The 15,016-nt window shown below is 44.2% G+C and overlaps 1 protein-coding gene across 3 annotated transcripts in view; it reads left to right on the top strand.

Annotated features, from left to right (window-relative positions):
* Nucleotides 1–2,466: 2,466 nt before the first annotated feature.
* CXADR (CXADR cell adhesion molecule) overlaps nucleotides 2,467–15,016 on the top strand; it is a 69,611-nt gene continuing 57,061 nt past the window's right edge. For all 3 annotated transcript variants that reach the window (XM_004440738.3, XM_087418191.1, XM_014795501.2), the window contains exon 1: nucleotides 2,467–2,619. In XM_004440738.3, coding sequence (XP_004440795.1) covers nucleotides 2,577–2,619 — 43 coding nt within the window. In that variant the 5' untranslated portion in view covers nucleotides 2,467–2,576. The remainder of the gene's footprint in view (nucleotides 2,620–15,016) is intronic.

Below are 15,016 nucleotides of genomic sequence, written 5' to 3'. Positions count from 1 at the left end.
TTAATGGCTGTGCACTATTTGTTAGCTAGGTTTGAGGACATCAAACAATTAATAATTTGTACATTCCAGAATTAATGAGATTATCTCATGATAGCTTCCAGGAGACATAATTTCAAAGCTGACAACAGCCACAAAGGCTTTTTAAGGTTCATTAAGAAGTTTCACATAATTGAGTAATTTTAGCTTACTGCTTATATGAAATAATGTAGTCACAAACCAAAGTCTAAAGACGACTTCATACAACTTTTTTTCCTTTTTTCCTCATCTTTAATATAATTTTTTAAATAACAATAGTTCCCTAAATAAGATAAACTGATCCTTTCAAAGTTACTTAAATCTTAGATACATTTGGAAAAATTTGTGTTCAGTAATCTAAAGAAGTATAAAACATTAATTTCGTAAAATATACATTTTTAAAAGTACATTCTAAAAAGACATGTTAAGATATAATGATTGTTGAGTTATTGCATGGATATTTAAATACTTTTTATTAATATAGTCAATATATTAATTAACATATGAATGGAGTATATTCAATTCAACAAATACTAGAGAACCTACTATGGGCTGTGCTTCCAAGAGTGACAAAGATGAATAATGGGCCTTTTTGGCCCTCTAGAAATATTCAGAGTAAGAGAAGTGATTGATAGGTATGAAAATGCCTACCACAGAAGGAGGCAAAAGGTAGGGACTGTAAAAAGAAAAAGTACCAGAAGGGAAGGGATTAAGATGAAAATCCTTTCGGGTAATTTCTAAAGATTTCCTCTAGTAAGTGGTTGAGAGGACTCCTCAAGGGTGACTTGCATTCTACTGGAGGAGACAGGGTAGCAACTTTATAACAAGTGTGTGCTACTTCAAAGTGATTAATACTAGAAAAATTCTCATAAAACAGTCTGAAATCGATACGAACAACTTTAGCGCTTAATCTTTTCTAATTTTAGAAAGCATAATGTGGTGAGTAAAAATTTAAGTTTCAAATATTTCATATCTTCAATTACATCCAGTAGAATTCCTGTTTCCTCAATTAACAGGAAGCCCCTAGGGGTAACTCTGGACTCTCCTTACATCAGCCAGGATTCCACTGGAGACAAGTTAAGTCAGGATCGCTGGTGGGGGCTCAGGTATTAGTATTGTGTATAAGTTCTCCAGATAATTTTAACGTGCAGCCAGGGTTGCAAGCCACCAGGCTAGATTGCAGTTGGGCAATTTTGGTCTTCCTGGTAACTGATTTATTTTCTTTGCTGGCTCAAGAAATAATAAGAATTTTCCAATATTATTTTTCATTAGCTTCCACTTTACTAAGTACTCACTATGCGCCAGGCACGGTGCCAAGAATTTTTTTGTGTGCATTATCTCATCTAATTTTCATGGCTACCCCTGAGGTAGGTGCTATTTCTAAGTTACTTGCCCAGTTCCTGCCCCATCTGGAGCCCAAGAACGTACCCACTGCGCTACACTGCTTCTGTCTTCTAATTCACTCCCGATACGGAACTGTTGGGAACACTCGTCTCTCAGCAGTTATAAATAAACGTTATCTTAAAAGAGCAACGGAGAACAAGCGGCAAAATAACACAAGAACAAGTATGGAGGGCACCAGGAGGCAGAAGCGACATGGCAGGGTTGATCCGGCGATTCAACAGATCTAATTCCCCGGCCCTCCAGCACCTCTCCCTCCCCAAGCCATTAACCACCCCTGCTTAGCCCTACTTTTCAATCTCACTGGTCCTTATTGGTCAATTTCAGGGCTAGAATAACCTTCAATACAAAGGGGGGAAAAAAACCCAGTCTGGATATTTCCCAAACCCGTAGCTGCAGTTTAGGGTTTCAGTCATTACTGGAGATGGAGAAAAGCCTTCTCGAGCCTTCTTCTACATCAGCCCATCCGACTCAATGACATGGGAACAAATGCTGGGGGCTGCCCGGTTGGCTTTCCCCAGAGCCTTAGGTGGGAGACCCCACCCCTGTAGCAAATCGCCAGAGGTGGGACGCGTGGCTGGGGGCCCCCGGGGCCCCCACCCCCTACTGCCTCGAGGCACCCCCTACTGCCTCGAGGGGAGGGCGGGGTGAGCGCAGGCGGGATCCCTGCATTAGCGCTCTTCAGGGTCCCCGGCAGGCGGGCGAGTATTGTCCGGTGCCGCGCCCTTAAGGAAGGGCGCAACCGCAGTTGCGGTTGTCTGGAGAGAGGGCTGGCCCGACCCTCGTGCACAAACCCTGATTTAACTGAAGGCACTGAGGCGGGGAGCCAGGCTCAGGCTGGGGGCGAGCGGCTGCGGCGCACGCTAACGCCGAGCGCGGCCGGCCGGGCAGGTCCCTCCCGGGGAGGGTTCCCTGGGCAGCCAGCGCACTGCGCCCGGTTGCCACGGCAACCCCACGCGCCCCGGCGGAGCCGGCCCGCGCCCCGGGGCTCGCCGCTACCGGAAGTGACGTGCTTCACCTGCCGAGCGAGGGCGGGGTGGGACGGGGGTGCGGAGGTGCCGCCGCCGCCAGCCAGTCGGGAGCGCGCGAGGAGCCGGGTGACTGAGACCCCGGGTGAGAGCCGCCTACCTGCCGTCGCCGCCCACGGCCGGGCCGCCACCATGGTGCTTCTGCTGCGCTTCGTGCTCCTGTGCGGAGTCGCGGGTGAGTGGGGGCAATTCGGTCCCTTGGGTCTCCACTGCCGGCGCAGCCCTGGGGCGCGGGTTGCCCGCGGCCACCCGGGAACAATGAGCGTGGGGGAGGGGGCGGCGGTGCGGGGGGCTTTGCGCGGGGCTGGTTTGCCGGGCCGGGCGCGCCAGCCGGGAAGGTGGAGCGGCTCGGGAGGGAGCCCTGCGGGGACGTGGGGTGTCCGGGGGGCGTTGGCGGCGCGGGAGACCGAGCCCGGGGATACGGAGCGGCGGTGCAGGGGCTCCCGGGCGCGTGTGGGTGGGCGCGGCGTGCCGGGTGTGCCTGGCGTCCCTCCCGGACTGTTCTTTGCCGCGGGTGCGGGCTCTGCTTTATTTCCTTGCCCTTTCCCTTGTTCGCCGCCGTGTAGAGTCCGTGCAGGGTTACCCCATTTCAAATGCCTGGGGCGGCAAGTTTTCAGGTATCGAGCGGTCCAAGCAGGGAGGCTGAATTACAAACGCCATGATTAAATGGACACTGAGCTTTTCAGTGCCTCGGATCGTCCAAGCTTCCTCTAGGAAAGAGGCGCTGAACGCACGGGAGCCTGTGAGCCTTCTTGATCTGGTCGGAGAGGCGAGCCCAGGCACGAGCTGTTAACGAGATGGTAACTCGGCGAAGTAGACCGTGAAAAATCAAAAGTAGGTTCCTGCAAAAATGCAGTATTGATTGCCGCAGTCCCGGGGCAGAGTGCAAAGGAGTAATTAGTAATCTCGGTTTTGAGTTCGTAATGAGTTGGTTCATTTTGAAGATAAGATGGGATGACATGTACAGGGTAATTCCCAAAGGATTCGCTAAGTACATTTTTCCACTGCGCCTTTCTCGGGAGGGAAGAAACAGCATTTAAAAAATGCGTGGACCATTAGAAGGTATAATCGTTTGACACTTAGAAAAACTGATCTGTTTTCATGTCAGTGTTTCAGCCAGCTGATCTTGTTCGTCAGAGTAAGCACTTGTCGCATTTTAGAACCAAATGACTCATTAAAAAAAAATCCATAGGTGGGACCCTAGGAGGCACACTTGCTGTAGCCTCCGGAAGGATAATTTTTTTTTTAAGTGCTTTGAAGCAGGATCGAGTGGCCCTTTCTGTTGGGACGGCTCTCTGCTTCCTGTTGAAATGTTAATTCCATTGTTGGATGCCACAGCTGTGAGCATTACTCATGGGATCTACATTCTATTAACAAGTCTAAGTTCAATCTGAGTCTAGAGCACTATCTCCACCTTTTTGATACATATCACTTAGACTTGGCTGAAATTTCCGAAGTAGAGCTTCCGGCAAAGGTGAAGGGTCAGTAACCCGTTTACATGGTAGGTTCCCACCTTTGTTTTGTCAAGGACTGAACTGGAGTTGCAGCTTAGAACGCAGCGTTTGTGTTCTCTATGGAAAAAGATGTTAGCCTACATCTAAGGCAGAAGAGTGGAAGAACATAAACCAGGTAGACGAATTTTTTTTCTGGGATATCCAGATAATTGTCTGGATTTCATTTTTTCTGGATGCCTCACTTTGGTAGGCACAATTTCAATCAAGGATTTTTTTTTTCTTTAACAGTTTTATTTATTTATTTATTTTTTTTTTTGTGAGGAAGATCAGCCCTGAGCTAACATCCATGCTAATCCTCCTCTTTTTGCTGAGGAAGACCGGCTCTGAGCTAACATCTATTGCCAATCCTCCTCCTTTTTTTTTCTCCCCCCAAAGCCCGGGTAGATAGTTGTATGTCATAGTTGCACATCCTTCTAGTTGCTGTATGTGGGACGCGGCCTCAGCGTGGCGGGAGAAGCAGTGCGTCGGTGCGCGCCCGGGATCCGAACCCGGGCTGCCAGTAGCGGAGCGCGCGCACTTAACAGCTAAGCCACGGGGCCGGCCCCTCAATCAAGGATATTTTGATACATATAGAGTCATTCTGCTCATAAAGTGTACACGAGGTTACAGTGGGCGTCTTGTTAAAGGACGATTGTCTTGTCTTCAGGTAAACAAGACAGCTATTTTTAATTCCAGTTTTCCAGCTTAGGACACAACTCAAAAACCATGTAATTGATGTACAGCTTTGAGTATTTCTTCAGATACTTCTCGTCATTTTAGAAATTTATTGCTGTGAACTCAGGTTGAGTGCTGACATGAGTGGCTCCTACAAGTTGGCAGAACAAGGTGGAGGCTTGCATATTAAAAATTGCAGTGGGGGCTGGCTCGGGTGCGTAGTAGTTGAGGTCAGCATGCTCTACTTCGCTGGCAGGGGTTCGGATCCCAGGCGTGGACCTACACCACTCGTTAGCCATGCTGTGGCAGCAACCCCCATACAAAATAGAGGAAGATTGGCACAGATGTTAGCTCAGGGCTAATCTTCCTCAAGCAAAAAAAGAAGATTGGCAACAGATGTTAGCTCAGGGCCAGTCTTCCTCAGCAAAAAAAAAATAAAAAATAAAAATCAGTGTTATCAGTGATAGATCTTCCTCTAGATCTCTCTTTATGTGGATTGTAAAGAGTTCTGTGTTATACTCTGGTTGCTGGTGGAACTCATTTTGGTGCGTTTTTCTTGCCTACTTAGTAGCAACTCATACTACTAGAAATAGTAGTGGCAGTAGTAGTAGAGCAGTAGCAATGGTAGTAAAATTAAAGCCTTGCTTGAGCAGTTATTAAATACCAGGCACTGCTCTAAGGGCTTTATTTCTACTGACTCAGTCTACCCAGCACCCTAGAGGGTGTGTATTATAATGATCCCTGTTGTACAAGTGGGGAAACTGAGGCACAGAGTGGTTATATAACTTAACTTGACAAGGTCACAAATTTCCTCCTTCATCCTTGCTCTTACCACTATATTATTCTGCCTCTTACACAGCCACTTTCCTCTTTGATTACCTCTAATTGACATCCTAAATTTCTCTCACTGGTTATCTGTCATTTATTAAAAACCACCTGTTGGTTTGACTGTGTGCCAGGTACTGGAGGCTTTTATTATTATCCCTTTAATTTCTTGATCTTAGTTGAATACTTTCGAGCACTACTGTGAGAACACGAGGATCCAGGGCTTAGACTGGTGTTGTAAACTAATGTGGCCCGTGTACCAGAAGCATCAGCATCACCTGGGAATCTTGTTAAAGTTTGTGATGCTGCTGTTTTTCATGCTGTCAACATGAGCGGAACTAAAAAAGTACTGGCCAAGGATTCTGGTCTCCCAACCACCTGTTAGCCATTTAATGGCGGTAGGCACCTGTCTTCTCTGTGTGCATCAGTTGCTTTATGTGTCAAGAATGGGGATCCTGGGGCTGGCCCGGTGGCGCAAGCGGTTAAGTGCGCGGGCTCCGCTGCGGCGGCCCGGGGTTCGCCGGTTCGTATCCTGGACATGCACCGACACACTGCTTGGCAAGCCATGCTGTGGCAGCATCCCATATAAAGTGGAGGGAGATGGGCACGGATGTTAGGTCAGGGACAGTCTTCCTCAGCAAAAAAAAGAGAAGGCTTGGCAGATGTTAGCTCAGGGCTGATCCTCCTCACACACACAAAAAAAGAATGGGGATCCTCCTGTTTCAGAGTTGTTGAGGAGCAAAGTGAAGTGTTTATCGATTTGCTTTCCTGGAGTCTTTTCCTTTACATAAGAAAAAGGGATTATGGGGCTGGCCCTGTGGCCTAGTGGTTAAGTTTTCACACTCCGGCTTCGAGGGTTCGGATCCTGGGCAGGGACCTACACCACTTGTCAGCCATACTGTGGTGGTGACTCACATATGAAATAGAGGAAGATGGGCACAGATGTTAGCTCAGGGCTAATCTTTCTCGGCAAAAAAAAACAAAAAGAAGATTATTAGATGTGGACTCTCTCCGCTCCATATACCTCTCTCTTGCTATTTACATTCCTGCCGTTGTACCAACCACCAGAGCAAAAGTTGCCTGTCTTACAAGGCAAGCCACCCTATATTCGCTCCTTACCCTATCTCTTGTGGGGTGTCCATCAATTACTCATTTGTCTCATTGCACCAGGTCAGGGGGCAGGGACATTACCTGTGTTGTTCATGGTTATAGTCCCGGTGTTAGCTTGTGGCACCTGGCAGAGAGCACGTGTTCAGTAAATGTTGTGTAACTGAAAGTTTTCAACCTCTTGACCACTGGGCCTGTGTATATGATACAACTCTTATCAGTTCCATCTCTCTTTCCCTCCCTTCTCATCCAATAAAGATGGTCGTTGTAGGGATCATTCCACTAGCCTTGTCTCATTCGGTTGTTAGTCTAAAGTTAAGCTTCTGCTTTATCTCTGACATTATGGTTCTGTTCCACCCCCCGTTTCAGTGCCAAAGGTAACAGTAGCTGTGTGCCAAATCCATTTATCTTTTTGGAGCTTCTTGACACCTATTTTGGTTCTTTCTATTAACCTGCTGTTCACTGCCTTGCACAATAGGTCCCTTAAATGTCAGCCTTCCCAGTGAGTTGGCCCATAGTCCTCAGTCTCCATCTTAAATCTGGGTGACCTTATCTTTCCATTACTGTAACCTCCAAATAGTTGCTAGTGACTTAAAAATATTGCCAGCTCAGCCCACCTCTCCTTTGAATTCTGGGCCACTATTTCCAGCTGCCTGACATTCAGCTTCCGCCTGAATGCACTTTAGTACGGCAGACTCGGCAAGTCTGGAGCTGAACTCATCCTTTAATTAATTGATTAAATGGTCAAGTCATTCAAATTTTATGTCCTACTATGTACTGTGCTTGTGCTAGGTGCAAAAGGTTTGCTAGGACATCCCCAGCAGATCGTACGGCTTTTGCAAAGACCTGGAGATCTGAAAGGGTGTGATGTGGCTCGGGAATTGAGAAATTCAGTGCATAAAAGCATCTAGGGGGCCAGCCCGGTGGCGCAAGCGGTTAAGTGCGCGCGCTCCCCTGGGGCGGCCCGGGCTTCGCTGGTTTGGATCCCAGGCACGCACTGACGCACCGTTTGTCGGGCCATGCTGTGGCGGCGTCCCACATAAAGTGGAGGAAGATGGGCATGGATGTTAGCCCAGGGCCGGTCTTCCTCAGCAAAAAAGAGGAGGATTGGCAGATGTTAGCTCAGGGCCCATCTTCCTCACAAAATATAAATAAATAAAAATAAACGCATATAATCAGCACTTCTCAAACTTTTTATGTGATAAGAAGAACTGAGTCATTCTTATAAGAAAGTGTGAGGTGGAGCCGGAGATTTTGCATTTTAACAAATTCCCGTTGATGTCACTGCAGACCACACTTTGGGCGGGCAAAGATGTGAAGGCTATGCCAAGAACTTAGTAGGAGAGGAGAGATGATAGACATCTCTCGAGTTATACCACCCCCCACAGTGGCATTAAGAAGCTTGCGAAGGCATTAAAGAAGTGAGGTTATACACTGAGATGATTCTCTTGAATGATGCAGAACTCTGCAGAGGTTCTGGAGGCAGGGAGAACTGATAGATCATCTATCTGGGATGATCTGGACATAAGCAGTCCCTGTTGAAACACAGCAGAGTGGAATTGGGCTTCCTCCTTGATCTGGAAAGTTCTTTTGAGGGAGATGCAGTGGAACCTGACATCTGGTTGGTTGAATGAAAGGCAAGAAAGTTGGAGAGAAGCAGTAAGATTTCTGGCTCGAGTGAATGGTGAAGTCACTAACCTACAGGGGATAAAGACAAGAGGAGCAAATTTCAGAGAGGGCGACAATGAGCTTAAGTTTGGACAGGTTGTATTTGAGGTACCTGAGGGAAATGGAGGTAAAAAATATCCAGTAGGAAGATTTAAACAAAGGACTGATCTCAGGGGAGAGGCGAGGATAGGTGATGCAGAATTGAGAATCACCGCTGACAGGTGGCATCCGTGTAAGGTTAACCAGGAAGAGCAGGTAGGACTAGAAGAGAAGGTGAAATGTGACGCTGGGGACCATCAACATCTAATAGGTGGACAGAAGGTGAACAATAAGGAGTGATGGGGAATGTAGGAGAACTAGAGGATAGGGTGTCCCAGAGATGAGGCCAGTGGGTTTTACCATTAGGAGATTATTGAGAACGTTCAGGAAGTTGTCGGTTCCACAGGGAGGGTGGTTTCTGTAGTGGTGAGAGTAAAGCTCGATTTTAATAGATTGAGGAGTGGGCCTCAGGTAAGTGGAAAATGAGAAATGTATGGAGCACTTGCAGTTGGTTTGGCAGTGAGGAGTTGCACATAGGGCCTTGATTCTAGGGGACAGTAGCAGACGCAGGGGAGAAGGTAGAGCCAGCGGATAAGGACTCCCTTAGCTTCCAGCCACTCAGACCTAGAACCTTTTCCTCATTTTCCTTTATGGGCCCAGTTTCCTCTTTGTACATTAAGTGTTGGGATTCCTCAGTTTATGGCTTGAGTTACCGTTTATGTCCTTACAGCCTCCAGTCTATTTCTAGTCTATCTCCCAAGCTTTGCCCATAATTTCAAGCCACCCACTTACTATCTCTGCTGAGACTTCCCACAGGCACCTCCAGTTGAACCTGTCTACATACCACTGTTCCCTCTCATATTTTTTTTTTTTTATAATTTTATTTATTTATTTATTTATTTTCCCCCAAAGCCCCAGTAGATAGTTGTATGTCATAGCTGCACCTCCTTCCAGTTGCTATATGTGGGACGCGGCCTCACCATGGCCGGAGAAGTGGTGCGTCGGTGCGCGCCCTGGATCCGAACCCAGGCCGCCAGCAGTGGAGTGCACACACTTAACCGCTAAGCCACGGGGCCGGCCCTGTTCCCTCTCATATTAAATGGCATTTTCAGCCACCAAAACGCTCAGGCACAAATCTGGGTACCTTAGTTGACTTCCCATTCTCTCACCTGTTTACATCCAGTCAGTTTCTAAGTCACTTGAATCCCTCCAGCCACTATGCATAGTCCAGGTTATACCAGCATCTCTTAAGATGATTGAAATGGCTTCATAACTGGCATCTGATTAAGTGAGCTTTTCCTTGTGCTCCCGGCACATCCCGTTACTGGAACAGGTTCTAACACTTACCAAGTGTGCCATTATTGTAATTGTTTTCCCTGACCAGACCATACCTTTCATGAGCTCAGGGGTTGTCTGTTTTTCATTTCATTCCCAGTATGTGGCACAGTGTGTTAATTGAGTAGTGGGGAAAGGTGTGCTAGACAGGAATTCATGTTTGTTGGCTTGAGAAAAAGACCCAGAGGGGAAAGAGCATTTTGAAGAACAAAAATAGATACATCATGGAAGAGGCAGACAGGGCTGGGCTGGGTATGCTGCACAGGTCAGCTTTGCCAATGTTCGCTAGTGAAGTGAACTTAATGTTTCCACTCCAATCCCATTTTAATCTCCTGTTTGCAGCCTGTTTTCTCCCTCCCCTTGTTTCTACCTTTCCTTTATCATACACCAATCATTATCAGGTATAATTAAATAAAGGCTAGAATTGAGACTGAGAACTTTTGATTTGGTTCATTTGGTGGCTAGCAGGCAATGGATGTGAACTTTACAATAATTATTAACGTAACCTAGAAAGTAATTAAAAATGATCTAACTAAAATGAGCTTATGGCTTTATCGTACTCTTTCATCTATCTTGTGTTTTTTAAGAAAATAAGTCTAATATTCTAGAATAATTGTTAGATTGGTGTTGGAATTAGATTGGTTTCTGTTAAGAGTGTGGCACTAAGTAGGAGTAAGGAGCAGTGACGTTTTCTGGCAATGGCGGAGTGTGGCGGGGATGGGAGAGCTCACCTTGGCGTGGTGAAGTGATCTCTTCAGGAAGCCAGTAGAGTTCATGGTTTGGTGATCTCTTGGGGATCTATTATCAGTATTTCTTTGTAATTTGTTCACTTTGTTGAATCCATTACTGTCTCCACATAAAAGAAAAAGGGAAGGAAGTTGAAAATGTTTCTGCGTTCAGTGGCAAAATGGTGACTTAAAGAGACATTTTATCTCTTCTGTGCTTTCCCACTAGTATTTTCTGTAGCCTTTCTTCCCTCATCTCATTGGTTCACCCATTCTGGTTTCTAATAAAGAGTTAGCCAATTAGAGTTTAAGCCTTAAAGGCCTTAACTTGACTCAGCAGTATTTGCAATTTATTTTAATTGGCAGAGTGCTCTTAGAAGAAAAGACTGTTGCCTGCCCTGTGCACAAAAGGGAGATAGGATAAGGGAGGGAGATAATGACAGTCTATTTTTAGGGTAGGTGTGAGATCAGTGGGACGCTTCTCTTGGTCGTTTGGTAACCGTCAAATTAACCAACGTTTATCCATGCAGATTTCTTTAGAAACTATTAAAATACTTTCATTCTTTCAGAGATATTTTACAAGTTGCAGTGGGAATGACTTTGATTTCATTTACTTCTAAGAAATAAAAATGTGTTTAGATTTCAAGAAGAAACAACATAACTAATTGTGGTTACTTTTTCCACCTTCCCGTGGTGTGGATGTATGTTCTGTGTGAGTTTTACAGGTTTCTCCGAAGGAAGGATGGTTTGGCTGCACAGTTAAAATGCTCTCAAGGAATCTCAAAGAACTGCAGATACAGTGAACCAAATGTTGAGCCACATCTTTGTTGAGTTGTTAGAGTGACTCTTGCTGACCCCCCTCGGTCTCTCTCAGATTCTCCAGTGAAGAGTGCTTTGAACTCTTGAATACCGGAAGATTCCTATGGGGGTTTTCTGTAATGGACCAGACAAAAACTTGTGAGTGTTTTGTATTTGTGTAGAGTATTTCTACAGTAAGAATTGAGAAGGTTCTTTAACCTACTTGGCTGTGCAATGTAAAATCTGATACTTTTAGAATGAACTGGTAAATCTGGGCTAGAAAAGTGATTGCCCTTTATTTTTTTAAGACAATTTCACATGCATCTCATTTGAATCTACTCTCCTGATCACTTTGGGGTAGGAAGAACACATTATATTTTTATTTTCAGGAATCAAGTTGTAAATCCAAGGCCTAAGACCAATAAATTATGGCATTGGTCCAAACAGTACTGTCCAATAGAAATATAATGCAAACCACATATGTAATTTAAATTTTCTGGTAGCCACACTTAAAACTAAAAAGAAAAAGGTGAAATTAATTTGAATATATTTTCTTTAACCCAATATATACAAAGTATTAATTCCATCTGTGATCTAATTGAGCATTAAAGAGATATAAAAATTTTTTTCATATTGAGTCTTCAAAATCTAGTCAGTATTTGACCTACAGCATGTCTCAGTTTGCACTAGCCACATTTCAAGTGTTCAGTAGCCATATGTGGCTGGCAGCTGCCCTATTGATCAGCACACGTCCAGACTCTGAGCTTTAGTTTCCATCACCTTCTACCATATCTAGTTTCAGAACATCCTACTAACTAAAATAGCGTGGGTGTGGTGTGCCATCAGAACAGCTTTGTCAAATGGAACATGCCTTTGGAGTTGCTCTCATGAGATTTTACGTCTAAAATAATTATTTGTGTCACATAGCATTCCTGTTGGCAACAAGCTAAATAAAGTCTCTTGTTTCTTATTTAGTTTCTTGTAATCATCAGAACATTTGTTACACACACAAAATCATATCAGCTGTCCTTATTCGATAGTTATATTCATTTACGTTTTAGATATAAGGCAGCAAAAACAAATATATGCACCAAAATAATGTTTTTAACCTGCCTATGGGGGAAATAAATGTATTTATGGAGAGATAGCAAATAAGAATAGAATGGCCCCTGGTGATGGTTGCTAGGGAAATTTCAATTCACTTTGGGATATTAGAAAGGAATTAATGCCAAGATAGAGGCAATCAAGTTAGACATGCTTACAACAGGAATGATTTTCTTATAATTAACCCTGCCTTTATTAACTTTAGGATTTTCCATGAGGAGATAACGTTATTACTCGTTTTGTTGTTATGTCTATTTCTTTGCTTTCTTATTTTCTGTGATCTCATCTTTATAAGACACTTCACCTGAGTTTTTTGTTCTTTGGGTTTTTTTATTTTTGCCGAGTACTCAGTCTCTTTTCCTGTTTCATGTTAATTAAAGGAAGAGAAGAGAGCCTGAGGTTTTTATGAGCAAGGAGGCAAAGGCAGATTTCTTAAAATGGAGCGATACATAGTATTCTATGAAGGTGATGAAAATATTCACCATGGCAACGGATCTGCTTTACCCATAATGCAAAATATCCTATTTGCATTTGTTTTGCCAGAGAATTCTGAAATTAGTGTGTGTGTGTTAGAGAACAGGGAGAAGTTAATATACTACATGGATTGGAAAAACGCCGAGCCTTAATTTCCATTGGAATTAAAATTTGAATGCCTTCCTGAGATGAGTGTGTCTTTGTGTGTGAGGAGAGTGGGAAAGGAGTGGATCACAATCCGACTCAACAAATACTTGTGGAAAATCTATCTGCATGTTCACATTCTTAACTCCCCCTGTCTGGCTTTCCAGTATAATTTACATTTTCTCTGTTCCTGATTTATAAATTATATATTAAATATTTCTTATGAAGAACCTCAATCCCTGTGGAAGAAGTTGGGTGTAAATAAGTAATATCATGTGTCCATATGGGCAAGGCGTTTTATTAGGTGCTTCAGGAGATACAAACAAACGAGGAAGTTACCGTTCCAGTACTCGCCGCAAGCTTCAACCCGGAGGAGGGAGTCAGGCCCTTACTCCCCAGCTGTGATTCCAAGCAGAGCAGGATGGGGATCAGAGCTGATGTGCTCTGTGATGTAAAAACTCGTGGCTTTCTGATTTTTCTCTTGAGACCTTACTGGCTTCTCCAGACTATTTCCCTTCCACCTTGTGTACCAACCCTTCAGCCTTTAAAACTCCTGCCCTCTGCTTACACCAAACTTCTGATTGCTTCTCCACATGGACCAAGAAATTCCCTGTCTCATCCTCCCGTCCCCTCCTCTGCACTCCCCTGCCCCCCAGTATAGCATTACCTTGGCATTTTAGTATTTACATTTCACAATTCGCTTTTTTAACATCCTTACACCACAGTTCCTTGACTTCTCAAATACAGTGATTTTCTATCCATTTTACTTCGGCAGCTCATCTTATACTTAGTTCTTCAGCTCTGAAATCTTGAACTCTATTCACTGTCTCGCAGCTTTCTCAAACTTCCATCACACCTTCTTGCTATCATTGAGAGCTTCAGGCTTTACCCCCTTCCTCCCTGCTCTGGTCTTCTGGTTACTTTAAAACCAGAATTTCTTCTCTAAACCAGGGTCCCGGGGTCAGACTCCAGCTCCCCTTCCTGATATGGATCAGTCCTACAGGCTGATTGCCTTGCTCCTGCTCGTGGCCTGTGGTGCACAGACGGAGAAAAAGTGCGAATGCACAGCTGGGTGCACGGGGGAGCCTGTTCATTGTGCAATTTGGCTAGACTTTTTTAAAAGTACATTTATAAAGCATCAGAACATTATATTTTTAATAAAAACAAAATAAAAATAACTTTTCTGTCTCTAACTCCTTCAGCTCTTTTAAAATTTGTTTTTAAATAAACCTTTTATTTGAAGTATGACATTCATACATAGAAAAGCACAGGTTAGAGCATTGTTTATAAGAGTACAGGTCAGAGCATTATCACAGAGGAGACACATCTGTGTAATTATCACCCAGATCAATAGAACATAACCTGCATCTCAGAGGTCCCCCTGTGCCCCCTCCAGTCACTTCACTCTCTTCCGATTTCTGACAATAGACATGAGTGTTAACACTTTATTTAAATGTAATTACACAGTGTATGTTCCTTGTCTCACTTTCACTTGTTACCATGTTTGTAAGATTATTCATGTTGTGTAGCTTGAGTTTATTCATTTGCGTTGCTATATGGTATGCTATTGTGTGACTATACCACCACTGATTTGCCCATTCTACTGTTGATGGACATTTTTCTCTAGTTTTTGCCATTGTGAAAGATGCTGCTATGACATTCTCATACATTTGTTTTAGTGCACATGTGCATACATTTCTCTCCCCATGAGTGGAATTTCTGGTTCCCATAAGTTATACGTATGTTTAGCTTTAGTTGTACTGCCCAACAGTTTTCCAAAGTTAATTGTCCCGGTTGACACTCCCACCAATAAAGTGTGAAAGTTCCAGTTGCACCCCATCCTCCTCAGAGCCTGTTCTCATTTCAGCTGTTCTGTTGGGTGTGTAGTGCCACATCATTATGGTTTTCTTTCTTTTTTTTTAACATTTTTATTATGGGAAATTTCAAGTATATATAAAACTAGAAAAAATGATGTGATAAACCCACAGCATATCTTTGCTTGGCTTCGTCACCTATCAGCTCATTTCAGTTGGACCTTTGATACCGTTCTGGAGTCCTTCATTTCTTTTCCCGTTCCTCTTCACAGGTGTTTCAGACTTGACCCAGTCTCCAAAAACCCTCTACCCATATTTGCTGCCTCTTTTATTCTAAGTAAATGCTGTATTCCTCCTTTGTCACAGAGGAA

Source organism: Ceratotherium simum, chromosome 27, assembly GCF_057802395.1.
Source record: "Ceratotherium simum simum isolate JZ-2026a chromosome 27, ASM5780239v1, whole genome shotgun sequence".
NCBI classification, from domain to species: domain Eukaryota; kingdom Metazoa; phylum Chordata; class Mammalia; order Perissodactyla; family Rhinocerotidae; genus Ceratotherium; species Ceratotherium simum.
The sequence above is the reverse complement of the archived record's forward strand: the minus strand, read 5'-3'. Positions and strand labels throughout refer to the sequence as shown.